The 24,152-nt window shown below is 55.4% G+C and overlaps 1 protein-coding gene across 1 annotated transcript in view; it reads right to left on the bottom strand.

Moving 5' to 3' along the window:
- The window catches only part of ALMS1 (ALMS1 centrosome and basal body associated protein), a 60,500-nt gene extending 38,028 nt beyond the window's left edge, over positions 1–22,472 (bottom strand). The window contains exons 1-2 of the mRNA XM_058420620.1: positions 22,353–22,472; positions 1,393–1,576 (exon numbers count right to left, since the gene is read on the bottom strand). Of these exons, the coding sequence (XP_058276603.1) occupies positions 1,393–1,576; positions 22,353–22,403 (235 nt within the window). The 5' untranslated portion in view covers positions 22,404–22,472. The remainder of the gene's footprint in view (positions 1–1,392; positions 1,577–22,352) is intronic.
- Positions 22,473–24,152: the final 1,680 nt, after the last annotated feature.

Here is a 24,152-nt window from a genome sequence, read left to right as displayed (position 1 = left end):
CTTTGAACCACCTGCAGACCCGGCTGTGACACACCCAGGAGCAGCTTTCGCCTCGGGAAGGAGAACAACTCCTCGGAACCGTCTCCCAGGCGCTTCCAAAGGCAGAGCAGCTCACAGCTCAGCCCCAGCAGCCTCCTGTGCCCTTGCACACAGCAGCAGCTCGCTCCTCTCACCGCCTCCCCTGTGAAACAACCGGCCAAGAGGCTCAAACAGAAACCTCCTCAACCAAAAGCCCATTTAACCCTCGCAGCAAACGCCACCAGGGACGGCTGGGAGGGTTTGGGATGAACCAGAGCCCACCCGAGATGTCCCTTCTCCTCCTACAGGCTCCCTCACAGAGGATGGAGCAAGGCCTCATCAAAATCACCTCAAGAGCTGATGAAAATCACCGAGAGTTCACGTTAAAAAAAGAAAAGTCAAATTCACGACCCCCTCGGGAGCTGCTAGGAGACAATTCCCAAGGCAGGTTCAACTCCGTGCCTTTAAGGGGAGTTTTAACCTCCACAGAGAACCCCAAAAAGCAGCAACACCCAGGAAATGGCAAATTGCACAGCCGAGCTAACTACGGGCACAGAAGGTTCATTTTAAAATACCACAGTTAGGTGATTTGCCTCTCAATAACTTTGTTTGTTTGCGAGGGGACACCGCTGGTGTGGGGACAGGGCTTCGGAGGCACCTTCGCCCAGCAGCTGCAGCCACGGCCTGCTCGGTGAAATTCCCGACAGGAATTCCCTCACGGGCAGGGGAGCTCTCGGCTCTGCAGGGGGGTCAGCGCAGGAAGAACCACCCTGGGCACAGGAACAGCATTTCACAGCCGTGCTTCCAGAGAGGGGGAGCCTCCCCGGGATACTCTGACCCAGGGTGACAGTGAGTGGAACCGAGCAAGCACAGAGGTGAAATCAGGCCTTGGAACCTCCCAAAGCCACCTCTGACTGAGCTGCTGGGGTCAGGTGTGAAAAGGAGCAACAGAGGCAGCGAACCTGGCTGCAGCTGTGTCAGAACTGCAAAGTCCCAGCGGCAGGAACCGCATCCAAACCCCAGGGGTGCCACAATAACAGCAATTAAAGCAGTGCAATGGATTTTAAAGGTGTTTCATTCCTCCCCTGCCATGGGCAGGGGCATTTCCACTGCCCCAGGCTGCTCCAGCCCGGGCCTGGGCACCGCCAGGGCTGGAAGCTGCACTCAGCTGTATCCTTAATTTCACGGGAAAACGAGAGCGAAGCTGTACCTGGGACAAAGGGAGATGCAGGGAACCCCACAAACCCTTCACCTCCCCTCGAGGGGGGCTTTGAGAACAGAACCACAGCGAACACACGGCGTGAGCCTCACTGCTCAGCCCCAGGCGAGGGAGCGGCAGCGGAACACGGACGGTGCAGCAGTCACTGAACGTACCCAGCGGGGACACGGGGGCTGGAGCTCCAGGAGACGCCTCCGCCGAGGGCAGCAGCCCTTCCTCCAGCGCGGGGAACTCCCACAGGTCCCTGGAGGCGCAGCTCGGGCCCGGCTCTGTGCGCAGGGCAGCGCTGGAACAGCCGCTCTCCGCCGCCGCTGCCAGCTGGAACCACGGCTCCGTGTCCTGCGGGAGGAAACGCGGCTGCGGCGTCACCGCGGCTTCAGCAGAAACATCGCCACGGCTTCACTGCAACTTCACCATAGCTTCACCACACCACAGCTTCACCACAGCTTCACCAGAAACATCACCACAGCATCACCAGAAACATCGCCACGGCTTCACCAGAAACATCACCACAGCTTCACCAGAAACATCACCACAGCTTCACCAGAAACATCACCACAGCATCACCAGAAACATCGCCACGGCTTCACCAGAAACATCGCCACAGCTTCACCAGAAACATCATCACAGCTTCACCAGAAACATCACCACAGCTTCACCAGAAACATCACCACAGCATCACTGCAACTTCACCACGGCTTCACCAGAAACATCGCCACGGCTTCACCAGAAACATCACCACAGCATCACCAGAAACATTGCCACAGCACCACTGCAGCATCACCACGGCTTCACCACGGCTTCAGCAGAAACATCACCACAGCATCACCAGAAACATCACCACAGCATCACCAGAAACATCGCCACAGCACCACTGCAGCATCACCACAGTGAGACAGAGCAACTGCTGCTCCTCGCCTGTGATTCTCATACAGACACCCAGCTTGGACAGTGAAAGAACCATGAGGCATTAATAAAAGCAGGGGAAAGTTGTATTTCCCATACAGATACTCAGCCTGGGATGTGAAAGAACCATGATTCATTAATAAAAACAGGGAAAATTCTATTTCCCATACAGATAACCCAGCTTGGGATGCAAAAGAACCATGAGGCATTAATAAAAGCAGGGAAAATTCTATTTCTCATATAAATACTCAGCCTGGGATGCAAAAGAACCACGAGGCATTAATAAAAGCAGGGAAAATTCTATTTCCCATACAGATACCCAGCTTGGAAGGTGAAAGAACCACGAGGCATTAATCAAAGTAGGGAAGTCTCCCAGTGAAAGCCCAGCTGGAGCTCTTCAGCCTTTGGAGACACCACCGAGGTGTTAAAGCTCCTCTCCACAGCAGCATTTTGCTGTATGAGCCAGGATCTTTACAAAACCATTTGGAAATCCATTTTTTTTAAATTAGACCAGGCTGATAAGGCTCAGCCTTTTGAGCTGAGGGAATCCTCAGAGCCAAATCTGCCATTTGGCAGCACATCCAGCAGATCTGCTGCGACCGAGCACAGCGCAAGGTCCGGATGCCACGTAAAGCACCTCCTGCTAATTGCAATCACCTAATTAACCCTCACCCCGAGCCAGACCAGCTCAGCACACTGGCAGCAGCAGTTTCCTGAGGGCTGGATGATCCCAGGGACATCCCAGGGATACCCCACTGATCCCAGGGACACCCCAGGGATACCCCACTGCTCCCAGGGACACCCAAGGGACACCCCACTGATCCCAGGGACACCCCAGGGATACCCCACTGCTCCCAGGAACACCCAAGGGACAGCCCACTGATCCCAGAGACACCCCACTCTTCCCACGGACACCCCATTGTACCCCAGGTACATCCCAGGGATACCCCATTGATCCCAGGAACACCTCAGGGACATCCCATTGATCCCAGGGACACCCCAGGAACACCCCAGGGACACCCCAGGGATACCCCACTGCTCCCAGGGACACCCCAGGGACAGCCCACTGATCCCAGAGACACCCCACTCTTCCCACAGACACCCCATTGTACCCCAGGTACATCCCAGGGATACCCCATTGATCCCAGGAACATCTCAGGGACATCCCATTGATCCCAGGGACACACTAGGGACAGCCCACTGATCCCAGGGACATCTGAGGGACACCTCACTGCTCCCAGGGACATCCCAGGGACAGCCCACTGCTCCCAGGAACACCCCATTGATCCCAGGGACACCCCAGGGACACCCCAGGGACACCCCATTGATCCCAGGAACACCTCACTGTTCCTAGTGACACCCCAGGGACATCCCAGCGCTCCCAGTGACACCCCAGCACTCCCAGGGACACCCCAGTGACACCCCAGGGACACCCCAGCACGCCCAGGGACACCCCAGGGACACCCCAGTGCTCCCAGGGACACCCCAGCACACCCAGGGACATCCCAGTGCTCCCAGAGACACCCCAGGGACACCCCAGTGACACCCCAGGGACACCCCAGCGCTCCCAGGGACGCCCCAGTGCTCCCAGGGACACCCCAGCAACACCCCAGCGCTCCCAGGGACACCCCAGTGATACCCCAGTGACACCCCAGGGACACCCCAGGGACACCCCGGGGACACCCCAGTGATACCCCAGTGACACCCCAGGGACACCCCAGCGCTCCCAGGGACACCCCAGGGATACCCCAGTGCTCCCAGGGACACCCCAGGGACACCCCAGTGACACCCCAGCGCTCCCAGGGACACCCCAGTGACACCCCAGTGACACCCCAGGGACACCCCAGGGACACCCCAGTGACACCCCAGCGCTCCCAGGGACACCCCAGGGACACCCCAGTGACACCCCAGCGCTCCCAGGGACACCCCAGTGACACCCCAGTGACACCCCAGGGACACCCCAGGGACACCCCAGTGACACCCCAGTGCTCCCAGGGACACCCCAGTGACACCCCAGGGACACCCCAGTGACACCCCAGCGCTCCCAGGGACACCCCAGCGCTCCCGGGCCCCGGTGCTGCGGCCCCTCGCCCCTCGCAGCGCAGGAGGTGGTGGCAGTGGCCGGAGGGACCATTCCCTGCCGGGACCCCCAGGTGGTGGCTCTGTACCCCAGCGTGTGCCGCTCTGCCCCACGCACAACAAAACCCACAGAACACCGTGGCCGTGCCCACGGGGGGCAGCTGGGCTCTGCACCCCACATCCTGGGCAGGGATTAACTGCATCCAGAGCTCTGCACCCCACATCCTGGGCAGGGATTAACTGCATCCAGGGCTCTGCACCCCACATCCTGGGCAGGGATTAACTGCATCCAGAGCTCTGCACCCCACATCCTGGGCAGGGATTAACTGCATCCAGGGCTCTGCACCCCACATCCTGGGCAGGGATTAACTGCATCCAGAGCTCTGCACCCCACATCCTGGGCAGGGATTAACTGCATCCAGGGCTCTGCACCCCACATCCTGGGCAGGGATTAACTGCATCCAGGGCTCTGCACCCCACATCCTGGGCAGGGATTAACTGCATCCAGAGCTCTGCACCCCACATCCTGGGCAGGGATTAACTGCATCCAGGGCTCTGCACCCCACATCCTGGGCAGGGATTAACTGCATCCAGGGCTCTGCACCCCACATCCTGGGCAGGGATTAACTGCATCCAGAGCTCTGCACCCCACATCCTGGGCAGGGATTAACTGCATCCAGGGCTCTGCACCCCACATCCTGGGCAGGGATTAACTGCATCCAGGGCTCTGCACCCCACATCCTGGGCAGGGATTAACTGCATCCAGAGCTCTGCACCCCACATCCTGGGCAGGGATTAACTGCATCCAGAGCTCTGCACCCCACATCCTGGGCAGGGATTAACTGCATCCAGGGCTCTGCACCCCACATCCTGGGCAGGGATTAACTGCATCCAGGGCTCTGCACCCCACATCCTGGGCAGGGATTAACTGCATCCAGAGCTCTGCACCCCACATCCTGGGCAGGGATTAACTGCATCCAGGGCTCTGCACCCCACATCCTGGGCAGGGATTAACTGCATCCAGGGCTCTGCACCCCACATCCTGGGCAGGGATTAACTGCATCCAGAGCTCTGCACCCCACATCCTGGGCAGGGATTAACTGCATCCAGGGCTCTGCACCCCACATCCTGGGCAGGGATTAACTGCATCCAGAGCTCTGCACCCCACATCCTGGGCAGAGACTGAACTGTATCCAGAGCTCTGCACCCCACATCCTGGGCAGGGACTGAACTGCATCCAGAGCTCTGCACCCCACATCCTGGGCAGGGATTAACTGCATCCAGAGCTCTGCACCCCACATCCTGGGCAGCGATTAACTGCATCCAGAGCTCTGCACCCCACATCCTGGGCTGGGACTGAACTGCATCCCTAAACTCCTCCCCAGCTTCAGCTCCCAAAAACCTGCCAGCATCACTCTGGGCACAGCAGCCGATCCCCGGTGAGGGACACCAATTTCCCATTCCCAAATCCACGTGAAGCTCAGTGCTGGTATAAAAACCTGGAAATTCAGCACCTCGGTCAGGGTCAGCTCCCGGCACTGATCCTGCCTGGTTTACACCCACTGCTTGCCGGGGTTTCCAGCAGCTTTTCCTAAATTTAATGTTCATTTATTATTCCATTAAAGCAGGATTTAAAGCTAATATTAATGTTTCAAACTATATTTTAAAAGGCATCTCATGCAAATATCCCCAAGCAAGCCCAGGCTGATTTCTCCATCATAATGTGGCGACATCTGCCACACTCTGAGGGCAGGAAGCGAAGTGGAAGTGGATTCCTGCCTGGAAAAGCAGCTGGAACACCTCCTCCCCACCAGCTACCAGGGGAAAGGGAAATTCCTTCTCTCCAGCCCCCGTGCCCCAGGACACCGAGAGCTGTTCCCACCCAGACTCTCACACGGGATTCTCCCTGGGGAGCAGCAGCTCTGGGACACGGGAATGCTGCAGGAGCGGAGCTGCCAGCCTAAAACACCCGGAGACAGGCCCTGGAGAGCATCAGGGACAGCAGCAACAAAGGGTCACAGACAGCAAGGACCTCCCAGAGTGAATGAGGAAAGCCCAGAACACGGAGCTGCTCCAAGGGAAGGGAAATTCAAACTCGGCTCTCCTGCCATGTGAATATTCCCCAAGCTGTCACCCCGATTCTGCTTCCTCCCTGGGCACCACAAAGCTGGGGGCACGTGGAGAAAAGCTGAAATGTTTCAAAACCTATCACAAAGCTGCTCATCCCTGCTGGAACCTCAGCAAGGTGAGTTCACTCTCCACCATTTACTCACGCAGTTTTTTTGTTTTTCAACACGTGACATCTAAAAAAAAAGAAGCTACAGCCATCAGAAAGGAATCTTCACCCATCTCCCTTGTGCCTTTCTCTGCATGGTTCAATGCACCTGGTGCTGTAAAATATCACAAACCCCAGGTTTCTTCTGCCCACGGAGTCATATTTTAACCTTTTACCAAAATATTTCATTATAGAATGAAAAAGCACTAGCGACAATTCACTATTCAACCGCAAGAATATTCCTGGGAGAGGGAATTTCACTGGAACAAGTCTTGGGCAAACGGGGACCAAAGGAGATTACAGAAGAATAAAGAGCTCAGCTTCCACTTTAAGGCAATTTCTTCCCCAAACGCTCCCTTTGCTTTGGTTTCCCAAAGCCACTGAGCTCCCACCAGAACGTGGAAGGCAGATTTCTCCAGGAGGGAGTGCTGAGGAAACGCTAATTAAATCAACGAGCGCCTCTCCCCACAGCGAACCCCTGCGCAGAGCTCCAGAGGCTCCGCGGCCGCAGCGGCAGGACGAGCAGGGAGAGGGATGAGGCAGCACCAGAGCAGCTCCGGGCGCCTCAGAGATGGATTTGCAGAGGATGGAACTTTGCACCTCGGCTAAAGGAGCTTTGCAAAACGTATTTATTGGTGGCTGTAGTGGCAGCATCGGTGACGGCGCCCTGTGCGCCTCACTGCGTGCAGCAAACGATGAACAAGGCCACCAAAGGAGATTTTACAGCTCCAGAAAGAGGGGGAGATGTGAGAAATGGGCTCGTGGAGGATTCTCAAAGCCCGGCAGAAGGCTCAGGCAGCCCTGCACACCTGTGTGCAAACTCTGAGATGAGGTGTGCCGAGCCAGAACAGAGAACAGGCGAGATAGAGAAGATGTCGAGGGAGAAACTGAGCTGGAGACGAGTTTCGAACGACGGCTTTGGGAATATCTCCAGATATTTTGGAGAATTAGAACAGTGAAGGATGAATTGTGGGGTAAAACAATCGGCGATTGGTGTCAGAGGTATTGGCAGCGGTGTGTGGTTAAAGCTGATGGGCTGACGAACATTTATAAGGATTCTAACAGAGAAACAGACTGGCTTCTGACAGAAGGGCGTGGAGTTCTACATCTCCTGCCTCTCACCCTTCCAGGACACTGATGATGGAATAAAACCCCTAAAACCACAGTCAGGTCATTCCTGCAGCTGCAGGATCCGATCTCAGCAGGGGCTGTCGCTGGCACGGCGCTGCTGAAGCCCCGCGATCATGGAAGGGTCTGCACACAACTGCAGGCACAGGGATTTATGCAGTTAGTTCCTGTTCAAACACAATCCAGAAGGGTTTGCAGCGTGCACCTCACAGATCTAGGCAGGGAACATCCTGCTTGTTTTGTTTCAGGAAGGAGAAAACACGTAGGGTGACAGGGAATACCACAGAACGCTCCAATCCCACCCAGGTCTGTTAATTCCCCTTTCCACCTCAGCTCGTCACCATCGCTTATCCAAATGCCCCTAAACTCCAGAACTGCCTGCAATGCTCCTGGGGGCTGACAGAGGGTTTGGTTTCGTTTGGTTTGGGGGTGGGTGGTGGAAGGGAGATGAGGAGAAAGGAATATATTTATAATCAGTCAGGGATTCTCCCCCGTGCCACAGTCCACAGAAAACACCTGTAGCATTGCACCCCAAAACTGCACGTGAAAGAAAACATCAGCAGCAGTGACGGGTTCCCCCAGGAAGGCAGCAATCCTGGAAAATCAGCACCCAGCCACGCTTTTCCCACCACACCCTGCCAGGGCAGGCCTGGCACCGGGTGGCTGTTGAGGTCCCTTCCACCCAACCCATTCTGGGATTCTGCAGCACCAACACACTCCATAAAATCACCCCAGGAAAAAGCCAAGACTCCTCTGGAGTTCACTCTTTCAAAACTCCCTTCAAAGGAAGCAAAAGGCCGAGTTTCACACGAGTGCATTCACCCAGACGCGATGCTCTGCCAAGGATCCAAAGCCAACCACGCTCGGGACACCGAAGTCAGAGAATCCTGGAATCCCTGAGGCTGGAAAAGCTCTCCCAGCCCGTGGAGTCCCAGCTGTGCCCGGTCCCCACCTTGTGCCCGGCCCGGAGCCCTGAGTGCCACCTCCAGTGCCACCTGGGACACCTGCAGCGATGGGCACTGCAGCACGAGCTCAGGGAGAGCCTGTCACCGAGACACACAGAGCAGTCACACGCAGACAAGAGATTTTCACAGAGGTCCTTCCGATCCCAGCTCCCAGCTGAGAGAGCGGAGAGAAGAGAGCCCCTTTGTTTATTTTTTACTTTTTATCCATTTGTGGGTCCAGCAGAAGATTGGCTTTTTGGGGTTTCCACCCCTCAGCCTCAGCGGCCAGACCAATTGTCAGTTACAATTGTTTTCAGGTTAGAAATGTGCAAACAAAGGACAGAGAATGAAAAACAAAGGATTTGTTTATGTTACACCTGTGGGAAAAAGGTAGAAAACTGCTCTTAATATTGTACAATAACTAAAAAGATCTGACTCCATTTAAGAAAATCAAAAGGCTCAGAAAAACTCAGAAAAACCAGGGTAACAAGAGCCCATCCCTATTACCGTGATTCGCAAAGCAGTCACACGGAGAGAGGTTTCGCAGGGCAGAGGTTCCTCCGTGCCAGCTCAAAGCTGAGTCCGGGGCGGAGAGAGAGCCTCTTTGTTTATTTCTTACTTTTTATCCATTTGTGGGTCTGGCTGTGGATTGGCTTCTTGGAGTTCTCACCCCCCAGCCGAATGGTCAAACCAGCTGTCAGTTAAAATTGTTTTCAGGTTAGAAATGTGCAAACAAAGGACAGAGAATGAAAACCAAAGGATTTGTTTATGTTACATCTGCGGGAAAAAGGTAGAAAACTGCTCTTAATGTTGTGCAGTAACTAAAGATCTGACTCCATTTTGTGAAAATTCAAAAGGCTATAAAAAGCTCAGAAAAACCAGGGTAACACATCCCCTCCAGGCAGGAGGGACAGGGACGGGGTTATCAAGGATAAACCCCAGTGCGTGACCCCTTGTTGAGGGTTACGTTTCCTGTAGAATATTTTCCCCCCCCAAGTTGCTAGGAGACTAAATGCTGATAGTTAGAGAGTGCTTAACCTGGACAAAGGAAGCTGATCACTCAGTTTTGGGGGAGGGAGAAAGCTCCCGGAGAGCTGAGGGTGGTGGGCTCACGGCTCTCAGTCTTCCGGGGAGCACGGATCGGGGACTGCTGGCTGCTGGATTCCACGGTTAACGGAGGAGTCTGGTCCTGGGAATTCTACCATCTGTTGGAGTGCCCAGGAATTCGGAGTTTCTTCGCTGTCCTGCTGGATTTTGGGTGAGCCCGGGTCCCACCGCTGCGGCTTCTCCGGCACTGCCACCTCTGCCTGCCGAGGACACCCCGTGCCTGCGGAGGACAGTCCACCGCGCCCGGCTTCCAGCCATCAGCGCCGGAGCTTCCACCGTGTGCCCTCGGGGTTCTTGGTTCTGTTCTACTATTGTTATAATTGCTGTTGTTGTTTGTCTGTCCTGTTATATTTACTAGTAAAGGACTGTTATTCCTTTTCCCCATAGCTCTGACTGAAAAGTTTTTTTTTTTAATCTTCCAAATTATAATAACATGGAGGGAAGGATTTGAATTCCTCCTTTCCTGGAGAGGCCTGCCTCTCCCTAGCAGACACCTGTCTTTTCAAACCAAGACACCCCTCCGCTGCAGGGGAGCGGCTGCAGCGGGGCGAGCGGGCAGCAGCGCGCTCCGCTGCATCGCTCCAGCTCCAATCCCTGCTCCAGAGAGCGCCACCGAGGAAAGGACCCCGGGAAGAAATTGCCCCACGTCAGCACCGGGTGTACCAGGGCACAGAACGTGCGCAGGCAGCAGGAGATTTACTAAATGGGTGCGATCATCCCCGAGGGCTCCCGTGCGATTTCAGTCAAATGAAGAAAACTGAACGACGTTTTCCTTCGTGAAGTTCAATACACGGGGTTCTGCTGCTAAATCCATAACGAGGGGTAAAGACAGAAATAAAGCTGCACAACTACAGCCGCCCCCACAGCACACAGCGCCGTGAATTAAAAAGCTGGAACAGCAGCTCTGAACCCCTGCTGCAGTTCAGGGACAGAGAAATCGATGTTACCCACTGCTGGACCGCTTTCAACATCCAGGTGAGCTCTCCTTGTGTTATTCTGCCCCACAGAAAATACCCAACAACTGCATGCAGGAGAAGAAAGTAAAAATCCAGGGAGATGAGGGAAAGGGATCTCCCTGGATGACTAATGGCAGCTATCTGCTCTCCCCAGGACATCAGAAACGTGCCCTGATTTCTCCAAATGCACCCTGATTTCTCCAAATGCTCTCCCATTTCTCCAACGCTCTCCCATTTCTCCAAACGCTCTCTTCCATTTCTCCAACGCTCTCCCATTTCTCCCAACGCTCTCCCATTTCTCCAATGCTCTCCCATTTCTCCAACGCTCTCCCATTTCTCCTGATCCTCTCCCATTTCTCCAAATGCTCTCCCATTTCTCCAACGCTCTCCCATTTCTCCAATGCTCTCCCATTTCTCCAAACGCTCTCTCCCATTTCCCCCAACGCTCTCCCATTTCTCCAATGCTCTCTCCCATTTCTCCAACGCTCTCCCATTTCTCCAATGCTCTCCCATTTCTCCAACGCTCTCCCATTTCTCCAATGCTCTCCCATTTCTCCAACGCTCTCTCCCATTTCCCCCGACGCTCTCCCATTTCTCCAAATGCTCTCCCATTTCTCCAATGCTCTCCCATTTCTCCAACGGCTCTCCCATTTCTCCAATGCTCTCCCATTTCTCCTGATCCTCTCCCATTTCTCCAACGCTCTCCCATTTCTCCAACGCTCTGCCATTCCTCCAGTCACGCTCCCATTTCTCCTGATCCTCTCCCATTTCTCCAATGCTCTCCCATTTCTCCAAACGCTCTCCCATTTCTCCAAAGGCTCTCCCATTTCTCCAACGCTCTCTCCCATTTCCCCCAACGCTCTCCCATTTCCCCCAACGCTCTCTCCCATTTCTCCCAACGCTCTCCCATTTTTCCAACGCTCTCCCATTTTTCCAACGCTCTCTCCCATTTCTCCAACGCTCTCCCATTTCTCCAACGCTCTCTCCCATTTCTCCAACGCTCTCTCCCATTTCTCCAACGCTCTCTCCCATTTCTCCAACGCTCTCTCCCATTTCTCCAACGCTCTCTCCCATTTCTCCAACGCTCTCTCCCATTTCTCCAACGCTCTCCCATTTCTCCAACGCTCTCTCCCATTTCTCCAACGCTCTCTCCCATTTCTCCAACGCTCTCCCATTTCTCCAACGCTCTCTCCCATTTCTCCAACGCTCTCTCCCATTTCTCCAATGCTCTCCCATTTCTCCTGATCCTCTCCCATTTCTCCAATGCTCTCCCATTTCTCCAATGCTCTCCCATTTCTCCAACGCTCTCCCATTTCTCCAACGCTCTCTCCCATTTCTCCAACGCTCTCTCCCATTTCTCCAATGCTCTCCCATTTCTCCTGATCCTCTCCCATTTCTCCAATGCTCTCCCATTTCTCCAATGCTCTCCCATTTCTCCAACGCTCTCCCATTTCTCCAACGCTCTCTCCCATTTCTCCAACGCTCTCTCCCATTTCTCCAATGCTCTCCCATTTCTCCAACGCTCTCTCCCATTTCTCCAAACGCTCTCTCCCATTTCCCCTGACGCTCTTCCATTTCTCCAAACGCTCTCCCATTTCTCCAACGCTCTCCCATTTCTCCAACGCTCTCCCATTTCTCCAACGCTCTCCCATTTCTCCAACGCTCTCTCCCATTTCTCCAAACGCTCTCCCATTTCTCCAATGCTCTCCCATTTCTCCAATGCTCTCCCATTTCTCCAGACACGCTCCCATTTCTCCTGATCCTCTCCCCTTTCTCCAACGCTCTCTCCCATTTCTCCAATGCTCTCCCATTTCTCCAACGCTCTCCCATTTCTCCAGACACGCTCCCATTTCTCCCAACGCTCTCCCATCTCTCCCAACACACGGCGCCCCACCACAACCCAGCACTGCCAGAGCCACCACTGAACCACACGTGTATTGAACACCTCCAGGGATTCCAGCGCTCCCTGTGCAGCCTGTCCCACGCTGTCAATCTTCCTGGGATTGACATTGGACATTTTCCTTAATATCCATCTAAACCTCCCCTGGCACAACCTCTAGCCCTGATGTTTATGTGGGACGCTCAAAAAGGCTCTGCTCTGTGTTTGTGCATTATTGAATGTTCAAACTGACCGTGGCAGTCGTTTAAAGCTGTTCTGTTTTATATTTGTGCATTATTGAATGTTCAAACTGACCGTGGCAGTCGTTTAAACCTGCTCTGGTTTGCATTTGTGCATTATTGAATGTTCAAACTGACCGTGGCAGTGGTTTAAATCTGCTCTGGTTTACGTTTGTGCATTATTGAATGTTCAAACTGACCGTGGCAGTCGTTTAAAGCTGCTCTGGTTTGTGTTTGTGCATTACTGAATGTTCAAACTGACCGTGGCAGTGGTTTAAAGCTGCTCCAGTTTGTGTTTGTGCATTATTCTATGTTCAAACTGACCGTGGCAATCGTTTAAAGCTGTTTTGTTTTATATTTGTGCATTATTCTATGTTCAAACTGACCGTGGCAGTCGTTTAAAGCTGCTCTGGTTTGTGTTTGTGCATTATTCTATGTTCAAACTGACCGTGGCAGTGGTTTAAAGCTGCTCCAGTTTGTGTTTGTGCATTATTCTATGTTCAAACTGACCGTGGCAGTCGTTTAAAGTTGCTCTGCTCTGTGTTTGTGCATTATTGAATGTTCAAACTGACCATGGCAGTCGTTTAAAGCTGCTCTGGTTTACGTTTGTGCATTATTGAATGTTCAAACTGACCGTGGCAGTGGTTTAAAACTAAAAGCTGTCGCACATAGGAGCTGAGTGAATTCCAGCCTGCCCCGGCCTGCAGTGCAGTGAGAGCCCGGTGCCACTGGGAGTCAGCAGCCACTGCTGCAGGGCAGGGACACACGGGAATGCTCCTGGAGAAACAGGGATCCACACGGAAAAACAAGGATTGCACCTGGACAAACAGGGACTGCACCTGGATAAACAGGGATCCACCTGGGAAACCAGGGATCCGCTTGGGAAACCAGGGACTGCACCTGGAGAAACAGGGATCCGCTTGGAAAAACAAGGATTGCACCTGGACAAACAGGGACTGCACCTGGAGAAACAGGGATCCACTTGGGAAACCAGGGACTGCACCTGGAGAAACAGGGATCCACTTGGGAAACCAGGGATTGCACCTGGAGAAACAGGGACTGCACCAGGAGAAACAGGGATCCACTTGGGAAACCAGGGATTGCACCGGGAGAAACAGGGATCCACTTGGGAAACCAGGGATTGCACCTGGAGAAACAGGGACTGCACCAGGAGAAACAGGGATCCACTTGGGAAACCAGGGATTGCACCGGGAGAAACAGGGATCCACTTGGGAAACCAGGGATTGCACCGGGAGAAACAGGGATCCACTTGGGAAACCAGGGACTGCACCTGGAGAAACAGGGATCCACTTGGAAAAACAAGGATTGCACCTGGAGAAACAGGGATCCACTTGGGAAACCAGGGATTGCACCGGGAGAAACAGGGATCCACATGGAAAACCAGAGATTGCACCTGGAGAAACAGGGATCCACATGGAAAACCAGAGATCCACACAGGGATTCACCCAGAAAAACAGGGATTCACCTGAAAAAACAGGGATTCACCTGGAAAAACCAGGGATCAGCTGCTGCGCCCCGGGGCTGCAGGAATCCCCCGGCAGACACACGGAGGTGGGTGACGCTGTCTGACTCCAACCTGCTCCTCCAGGAGCAGCTTCCAGCCCGGAATGAGCAGGAGGAAAAGCAGAGCAGCTCCAGCAAAAGCTCCTCAGAGAACACGCACAGACGGACAATTCCCTCAGCGCCAGCAGATGCGACTGCAATCCACAACAACCCGACAATTTCATGTGTCATTCATCCATTTACAGCTTTATAGTCCACATCGACCCTGTTACATGTGCAAAAAAATGTTCATAAAAAAATCAAAGCCTCATTAAACCAAAGAATCAACTCTAACATCTTTTTTTTTTTTTTTTTTGGCCAGAAGCCCAGTGGCACAAATTAAATAAAAATCATTAGCATTTAAGCCCAGCTGCTGAAATGAATTAAAATTCCCACTGTCTGCACACAGCTCAGCACCAGAGGTTCATCTGTGAACGTGCCAACAAATAATGCAGGTTCCAAAGAGTCAGAGAAATGTAACAGTGCTTTGGCGCTGCTGGGTATGAGAAACACAAATCCTTGGAGCTGTGGCTCGTGTCTCCAGCCAGGACTGGTGTGACAGCAGCGCTTTGCACACCCAAACCCTTCCGTCCTGCCACGAAGGCACACGTTACCCTGGCTTTTCTGAGCCTTTTGATTTTCTTAAATGGAGTCAGATCTTTTTAGTTATTGTACAATATTAAGAGCAGTTTTCTACCTTTCTCACAGATGTAACATAAACAAATCCTTTGTTTTTCATTCTCTGTCCTTTGTTTGCACATTTCTAACCTGAAAACAGTTGGAACTGACAATTGGTCTGGCCACTGAGGCTGAGGGGTGGAAACCCCAAAAAGCCAATCTTCTGCTAGACCCACAAATGTATAAAAAGTAAAAAATAAACAAAGGGGTCTCCTCTTCTCTCCGCTCTTTCAGCTGGGAGCTGGATCAGAAGAAGCTCTGCGAAAATCTCTTCTCTGCGTGTGACTGCTCTGTGTGTCTCGGTGACACACACCCACAGCACATCTGGTGAATTCTGAACTGCTTTCTGCGTGCAGCGACCTCTGCGCTTTCCAGGTCCACAGGAGATGAGACCCGGCACAGCAGATGGCAGCTGCGGCTCCTGACACAACAAACTGCCAGGGAGTGCTGCCAGAATCCCAGGAAGGTGAACATGGATGTTCCCACAACGTCACTGCCCCCGAGGGACTGCCAGCGCATGGTTTGGGACCCCACAGGAACAGAAGTTATCGGGTTCCTGACACCAACAGATTCATGGAGTGGCCAAAACCAAGGGGGAGACTCAACCCTGCTGCCCTGAGACCAAGGCTCCTGTTTGTGCCAGGAAAGCAAAGCTCCAAGGAGAACAGTTGTGTCCCTGTGCAGCTCTGGGCTCTGGACTCTGTCCCTGTGCAGCTCTGGGCTCTGTCCCTGTCCAGCCCTGGGCTGTGTCCCTGTCCCTGTTCAGCTCTGTCCCTGTCCCTGTCCAGCCCTGGGCTCTGTCCCTGTCCCTGTGCAGCTCTGTCCCTGTCCCTGTGCAGCCCTGGGCTCTGTCCCTGTCCCTGTGCAGCCCTGGGCTCCCTGTCCCTGTCCCTGTGCAGCCCTGGGCTCTGTCCCTGTCCAGCTCTGTCCCTGTCCCTGTTCAGCCCTGGGCTCTGTCCCTGTCCCTGTTCAGCTCTGTCCCTGTCCCTGTTCAGCCCTGGGCTCTGTCTCTGTCCAGCCCTGGGCTCTGTCCCTGTCTCTGTCCAGCCCTGGGCTCTGTCCCTGTCCCTGTCCCTGTCCAGCCCTGGGCTCTGTCCCTGTCCCTGTGCAGCCCTGGGCTCTGGGCTCTGTCCCTGTGCAGCCCTGGGCTCTGGGCTCTGTCCCTGTGCAGCCCTGGGCTCTGGGCTCTGTCCCTGTCCCGCCCTGGGCTCTGTCCCTGTCCAGCCCTGGGCTCTGTCCCTGTCCGGCTCTGGGCTCTGTCCCTGTCCAGCCCTGGGCTCTGTCCCTGTCCGGCTCTGGGCTCTGTCCCTGTCCAGCCCTGGGCTCTGTCCCTGTCCGGCTCTGGGCTCTGTCCCTGTCCAGCCCTGGGCTCTGTCCCTGTCCGGCTCTGTGCTCTGTCCCTGTCCAGCCCTGGGCTCTGTCCCTGTCCGGCTCTGGGCTCTGTCCCTGTCCAGCCCTGGGCTCTGTCCCTGTCCAGCCCTGGGCTCTGTCCCTGTCCAGCCCTGGGCTCTGTCCCTGTCCGGCTCCGGGCTCTGCTCCTGTCCAGCCCTGAGCTGTGTCCCTGTCCAGCCCTGGGCTCTGTCCCTGTCCAGCCCTGGGCTCTGTCCCTGTCCCTGTCCAGCCCTGGGCTCTGTCCCTGTCCCGCTCTGTCCCTGTCCAGCCCTGGGCTCTCTCCCTGTCCCTGTCCAGCCCTGGGCTCTGCCCAGTTTATCCCAGCAGCTCCTCTCCTGAGCCTCCAGCTCCCCAGGTACTCTCTCACCCCCAAACTCTTCTCCTGCACTCAGGGCAGGGAGGAACATTTCGAAGCACTCTGGGGTTATCTTGCTTCTGCCCAGCTGAAGCTGGATTGCTCTTTCTGTTAATTCTGAACTGATTCATTTGGGTTTCAGGGAGCAGCTCAGAAGGGACCTTGAAAGATCAGATGCTTCAGCCTCTTGTGGGAAAGGGAGCCCAGGTTCCAAATGAAAGCACACAGCAGAGCTGTGTTGGATTACACAACCTAAAAATGTGCATTCTGTTCCATCTGCTGAAAGCTGGTTTTTGGGAGAGGTGTTACCCTCCTTCCTGGGGGGGAAGGAGAAGGATATCTTCTGATAATGTCCCAGCCATCAAACCCAGGTGGGGCCGTGTTTGTTGTCTCTGTCACCACCCTCCACCCTCCCGGGGACATCTCCTGATAACGGCCCATCAGTGCCCACCAGTGCCAGGACACATTCCATCACCCACCGGGAGATGCTGCACACACTGGGGAGGAGCCAGCTGCTCCCAGCTGGATAAAAACTGGCACTGAAGGACACGAGGGATCCGGGTTTTCCACGGGATCCCCGCAGGAAGACCGGACCCATCTCACCAGCACTGGATTTTCCACAGGACCATCTCCACTCCCCAGAACCACAGCTGTTACTGCAGGAGGATTTATCTGGGCTGCTCCCAGCACCCTGAGCACAGGGTGCCAGCTCGGATCCCTGACCCTGACAGGGCTTTTCCAGGATCCTTGTTGGCTTCCTTGCTTGTTTTTTGTACTACTACATTGGTATTTTTTATTTATAATATTCCTAGTAAAGAACTGTTACTCCTATTTCCCATATCTCTGCCTGAGAGCCCCTAATTGCAAAATTATAATAATTTGGAGGGAAAGGGGTTTCCATTCTCCATTCCCAGGGAGGCTCTGGCTTTCCCTGTCCTTCCAAACCAAGACAAGAGCTCACAGTGCTGCAGCACCCACGGCTGATAACCAAACCCAGAACTTCCCTCCAACATCAGCCTCTTCCTGCCTCACTGCAAAGAAAATCCAGAGTCACCCAGGGTAGCTTTGCCATCAGATCTCCATTCCTGTGCAAAGCCCCCTTAACTGCCTGCAGCCCAAATCCCACCTCCAACACATTTAACATTTAATTTCTGAACGAGAAGCTACCACTCCTTCACATCCTCAGCTCTGGGCCACTGAAAAAGCACTGACTATCCCCCGATTTTCCATTTATTATTTATTTAAATCATACAAGAGCTGCACTTTGCACCCCACTGTCCTCCAGTTTTTAGGAAAACGCTCATTCCTGTACCTTTTCCACCACTGAAATCAAAGGTACCTCTGTGTCATGGGTTAATTAAACCATGACACTCTGTCAGCAGGTACCTTAGTCTGCTATTCCTACTCACCTCTAAAAGAGAAAAGGCAGGGAGCAGAATTTCAAGGAATTACAGACATTCTGCCATCACCTTGCAGCACTTAAGGATGAACACCAGAAACCTGATCCTTCTGGGTCTCACCTGTCACACTCGAGTTTAGCTAAATGTAGAATCCAAAACTTGGTGGGGCAGGGCTTAAATGATCCTCAAAAGTGAACGGAAAGGGGAAATGGACGGAGTTGCTAAAGCTACAAGTGGCACAGACAGCAGTAAGCTCGTTCTGTGGGTTACAGAATTCCTCTGATGCCACAACACCTTTAAATGACCGTGAACTGGGACATCACCCCCAGCCTCTCCTCAGCGAGCAGAAACCCGAGGGAAGTGCTGAACAGAAGGGGTTTTAAGTCAATTTGAACCCCAGTCCGCTGCAAACCTGCGCTGGTTTCTGTCCCGAGGTGTGACAAGCCACCAGAGAGGCCAGCACGGGCGAGCAGGGCACAGCAGCACAGCGACTCCTGCTCCTGCTGGGCTCGATCCCTCGGATACCCCTGGGAAACTCCAGCCCTGCCTGCTGGAAGCCACAACAGAGGTGATTTCCTGAAATGAGCTGAAACCATCTCAGAATGGAACAGGACACAGCAGAGATCTGCTGAAATGAGCTGAAATCATCCCAGAATGGAACAGGACACAGCAGAGATCTGCTGAAATGAGCTGAAATCATCCCAGAATGGAACAGGACACAGCAGAGGTCTGCTGAAATGAGCTGAAATCATCCCAGAATGGAACAGGACACAGCAGAGATCTGCTGAAATGAGCTGAAATCATCCCAGAATGGAACAGGACACAGCAGAGATCTGCTGAAATGAGCTGAAATCATCCCAGAATGGGACAGGACACAGCAGAGGTCTGCTGAAATCATCTCAGAATGGAACAGGACACAGCAGAGATCTGCTGAAATGAGCTGAAATCATCCCAGAATGGAACAGGACACAGCAGAGATCTGCTGAAATCATCCCAGAATGGGACAGGACACAGCAGAGATCTGCTGAAATCATCCCAGAATGGGACAGGACACAGCAGAGATCTGCTGAAATCATCCCAGAATGGGACAGGACACAGCAGAGATCTGCTGAAACGAGCTGAAATCATCTCAGAATGGGACAGGACACAGCAGAGATCTGCTGAAACGAGCTGAAATCATCCCAGAATGGAACAGGACACAGCAGAGGTCTGCTGAAATGAGCTGAAATCATCTCAGAATGGGACAGGACACAGCAGAGGTCTGCTGAAATGAGCTGAAACCATCCCAGAATGGGACAGGACACAGCAGAGGTCTGCTGAAATGAGCTGAAATCATCCCAGAATGGAACAGGACACAGCAGAGGTCTGCTGAAATGAGCTGAAATCATCCCAGAATGGGACAGGATGCAGCAGAGATCTGCTGAAATCATCTCAGAATGGAACAGGAGGACACAGCAGAGATCTGCTGAAATGAGCTGAAACCATCTCAGAATGGGACAGGACACAGCAGAGGTCTGCTGAAATGAGGTGAAATCATCTCAGAATGGGACAGGACACAGCAGAGGTCTGCTGAAATGAGTTGAAATCATCCCAGAATGGAACAGGACACAGCAGAGGTCTGCTGAAATGAGGTGAAATCATCTCAGAATGGGACAGGACACAGCAGAGATCTGCTGAAATCACCTCAGAATGGAACAGGACACAGCACAGGTCTGCTGAAATGAGCTGAAATCATCCCAGAATGGGACAGGACTCAGCAGAGGTCTGCTGAAATGAGCTGAAATCATCTCAGAATGGAACAGGACACAGCAGAGGTCTGCTGAAATCATCCCAGAATGAGACAGGACACAGCAGAGATCTGCTGAAATCACCTCAGAATGGAACAGGACACAGCACAGGTCTGCTGAAATGAGCTGAAATCATCTCAGAATGGGACAGGACACAGCACAGGTCTGCTGAAATGAGCTCAAACCATCTCAGAATGGAACAGCAAAGGTGCCTGGGCACTCCTGGGGCAGCAGAAGCTGCTCCTGGCTGCGGTGTCTGCACCTGCAGCGCCAGGGGAGCAGCAGCACGGAGCTGGGCTCAGCTCCAGCTGGGATTCCCAGCGCTCAGCTCGGGTTGTCAGAGCAGCACTCACAGCCCAGGGCAACACAAACAGAGGGGAAAGCAACGGCCACCAGGAAACAGCAAGGCCTGACACCCAAAAGGGACCCAAAGGAAGCGCTGAGCAGAACGGGGGTGGCACGAGAAACAGGAGGGAAATTCACTGCTTTGCAGCATCCCAGCCTGGACTCAAAGGGGCTGGGAAACTCACCCAGATCAGCACTCAAAGGGATGGCATTCCTATCTCAATCCACGTAAGAACAAGCAGCAGTGCGAGATCCAGCCCTGCTGCCCTGGGGCAAGCTATCCTTCCTGAAAACACGCCGGGAAGGTCCCTCTGCATGTCTGTGGAAATTGCACTATGGAATGTTATGTTTATGGAATTGCTGCGCTGAGTTCCCCTGCCCATCACAGCCAGACCTGCCACTAGGGTGCCCTAATTATCCCCATGGCTGTTTCCATCCTTTGTCCCAGCTTTGATTACCTGTCCCGGGCAGGCTGAAGCTGCACCAGCCTGTCCTTCCTCCCAGGGAGTGCTCCTAAAAGCTGATAAGGCACCTGCCTCTGCTCTCCCCGTGGCTGCTGCTCCTGCGAGCTCCCTCCTGCCTCTGGAGCCGTCACCACCTTGGGACATTTCCCTCTGGGAACAGGGGGACAGCTGTCCCCAGGTGCCAGAAGCTGCCCAGTGCTCTCTCCAGGTGCCAGCTCAGCTGGACACTGATTCCTGCACGGGTGTGACGGGGCTCCAGCTCCAGGGATCTCCTCCCAGTGTCCAGCAGGGATATGAGCACAGCCAGGCGCTCTGAGCTGTGTATGAGCCCTCCATGGAGAAAAGAAAGCTCCAGGGAGATCTCCAGCACCCGCCAGCACTTAGAGGTGGCTTTCAAAAAAGAACAACAACTTTCTACACTGGCAGATACTGGAAGGACAAGGGAGAACGGCTTTAAATTGAAAGCTGAGAGATTTAGCCGGGATATTGGGAATAAATCCTTCCCTGGGAGGGTGCAAGGTCCTGGGCTGGAATTCCCAGAGCAGCTGTGGATCCCCTGGATCCCTGGCAGCGCCAAGGCCAGGCTGGACACTGGGGCTGGAGCAGCCTGGGATGGTGGAAGGTGTCCCTGCCACGGCAGGGGGGGGCACTGGGTGATTTTTAAGGTCCCTTCCAAGCCAAACCATGCTGTGCTTCCATGAGTCCATGCTGTGCTTCCATGAGTCCAGCCCCTCCGTGGTCAGTGACTCAGGCAGCTGCACCCCCCTGACTGCAGGGCCCGAGGAGAAGAGAGTAATTCACAATCACTAACCATCGTTAGCACAACAAAAGAACACACAGCCTTCCACCGGGAGAGGAGGAGGAGCGCAGAGTCACTGCCACCCTTCTCCAGGGCACGATCATTAACCATCGAGAGGGACCGAGGAGCCCAAAGTCACTGCCACCCTTCTCCAGGGCACACAGAGCATGGAGAGGGAGCAGGGTGCCCAGAAGGGCTCGGGCCAACTCGGGGAGCAGGGACTGCTCAAAGCCTTTCACGGGACACGGGAGACACAGGGACCGCTGTGCCAGCGCCAGGGGGTAAGGAGCAGGAGTGCCCGCACACACAGAGACACACACACAGAGGGACACCGGGACAGCAGTGCCAGGGGGTAAGGAGCAGGAGTGCCCGCACACACAGAGACACACACACAGAGGGACACCGGGACAGCAGTGCCAGGGGGTAAGGAGCAGGAGTGCCCGCACCCACACACACAGAGGGACACCGGGGACATAGGGACACACACAAACAGGGACAAAGGGACACATACACACAGAGACACAGAGGGACACAGGGACACACGGACACATACACGCAGAGACACAGAGACACACAAACAGATACAGGGACACACGCGGACACAGGCGCACACACACAGGGACACACAGACAGACGCGGACACAGGGACACACGCGGACACACAGGGACACACACAGGGACACGCACACACACAGGGACACACGCGGACACACAGGGACACACGCGGACACACAGGGACACACACAGGGACACGCACACACACACAGAACCGCTCCGGACGGTGAGCGGCTGCTCCCGCCCGCCCGAAGCCCTGCTCACCTGAACGCGCTCCTCCGCCTCCTGCTGCTGCTGCTGCTGGCCGTGCTCCATGGCGGCGGGGCGGGACGGGGCCGCCGTGGCCCAATGTCCCGGTGTGTCCCTGTGTCCCCGGTGTGTCCCGGTGTGTCCCGGTGTCCCCGTGTATTCCCGTGTATTCCCGCCTATCCCCGCGTACCCCCGCGCCCCGTCCCGCTCTCAGCCGGGCCCGCCCCGTCGCCAGGGACTCGCGCACGCGCCGCGCGCGCCGGCCCCGCCCCCGCCCCGCGCGGCCATTGGTGGCTGAGGGGGGCGGGGCCGGGGCTCGCGCTCCGCCTCCCTGGCGGTGATTGGCGGGCGGCGAGCGGCGGGGCGGGGCCGCGGGAGCGCGCGCGCGGGGGTTTTGGCGGGCAGGGAAATGCCCGGATGGAACCGGGGGGGGCGGGGCCGAGAGTGACCGGTGGGGAGGGACCGAGAGCGACCGGGAGTGACCGAGAGGGAGTGACCGAGAGGGACCGGGAGTGACCAGTGGGGAGTGACCGAGAGGGACCGGGAGTGACCGAGAGGGACCGAGAGTGACCAGTGGGGAGGGACCGAGAGGGACCGGGAGTGACCGGTGGGGAGTGACCGAGAGGGACCGGGAGTGACCAGTGGGGAGGGACCGAGAGGGGCCGGGAGTGACCGACAAGGAGTGACCGACAGGGAGTGACCGGTGGGGAGTGACCGAGAGGGACCGGGAGTGACCGGTGGGGAGTGACCAGTGGGGGGGAGTGACCGACAGGGAGTGGCCGACAGGGGCCGGGAGTGACCGACAGGGAGTGACCAGTGGGGAGTGACCGACAGGAACCGGGACCCGACAGGGGCCGGGAGTGGCCGACAGGGACCGGGAGTGACCGGGAGTGACCAGTGGGGAGTGACCGACAGGGAGTGACCGGCAGGGACCGACAGGGACTGACCGACAGGGGCCGGGAGTGACCGGCGGTGACCGGCAGGGATGGACAGTGACCGGCAGTGACCACGGGGCGTGCGGCGGGACCGGCCCGGCCCGGCCCGAGCTGCCGGGGCACGGACACCTTCCGCCACCCGGGGTGCTCCGCGCAGCCTGGCCCGGGACACGGCCAGCGACCCCGGGGCAGGCGCAGCTGGTGGCCCGTGCCGGGAAAAGGCGCTGGTTAACAACATCCCGTCTAACAGGACCACAGAACCGCTGGGGCTGGAAAATCCCTCCCGGCCCATCCAGTGCCAGCTGTGCCCCATCCACACCCTGTCCCCAGCCCGGAGCCCTGAGTGCCACCTCCAGGAATTCCTTGGGCGCCTCCTGGGATGGGCACTCCCAGCCTCCCTGGGCAGCCCCTGCCGATATCCACTCACTGCTGTGAATAAAACCTTCCTGATGCTTGTCCCCTTGCCCTAACCCTGCCCCTGGCACTGGGAGCCATTCCCTGTGTCCTGCCCCTCCAGCCCGTGTCCCCATCCCTCTGCAGCTCTCCTGCAGCCCCGTGGTGATGGATGGCCATTGGAATCGCACACCAGGCATTTTGAGACGGTCCTGGTGTTAGCAGGGAGAGAGGTGGGGTTTTCCCACGTGGGAATTCCGTTCAGCTCACCCCCAAGCTCTCCAGCAGGAGTGGGGGCTCGGGGGGCTGGCAGGAGCCATGATCCCAGCTGGGTTGAAAGGACACACCCAAACTTCGGGGAGATGCTCCATAGTCTGGGCAGGTGGAGAAGAGATGAACCTGTCCAGGGACACCTTAGATCTGGGTGTCAGTCCTGCACGGCTCCTGATCCATGAAACCCTGCACGGCTCCTGATCCATGAAATCCT

The sequence above is a fragment of the Hirundo rustica genome, chromosome 5, assembly GCF_015227805.2.
Source record: "Hirundo rustica isolate bHirRus1 chromosome 5, bHirRus1.pri.v3, whole genome shotgun sequence".
Lineage (NCBI taxonomy): Eukaryota > Metazoa > Chordata > Aves > Passeriformes > Hirundinidae > Hirundo > Hirundo rustica.
Note: the sequence above shows the minus strand (reverse complement) of the source record. Positions and strands in the feature narration are given on the sequence as shown.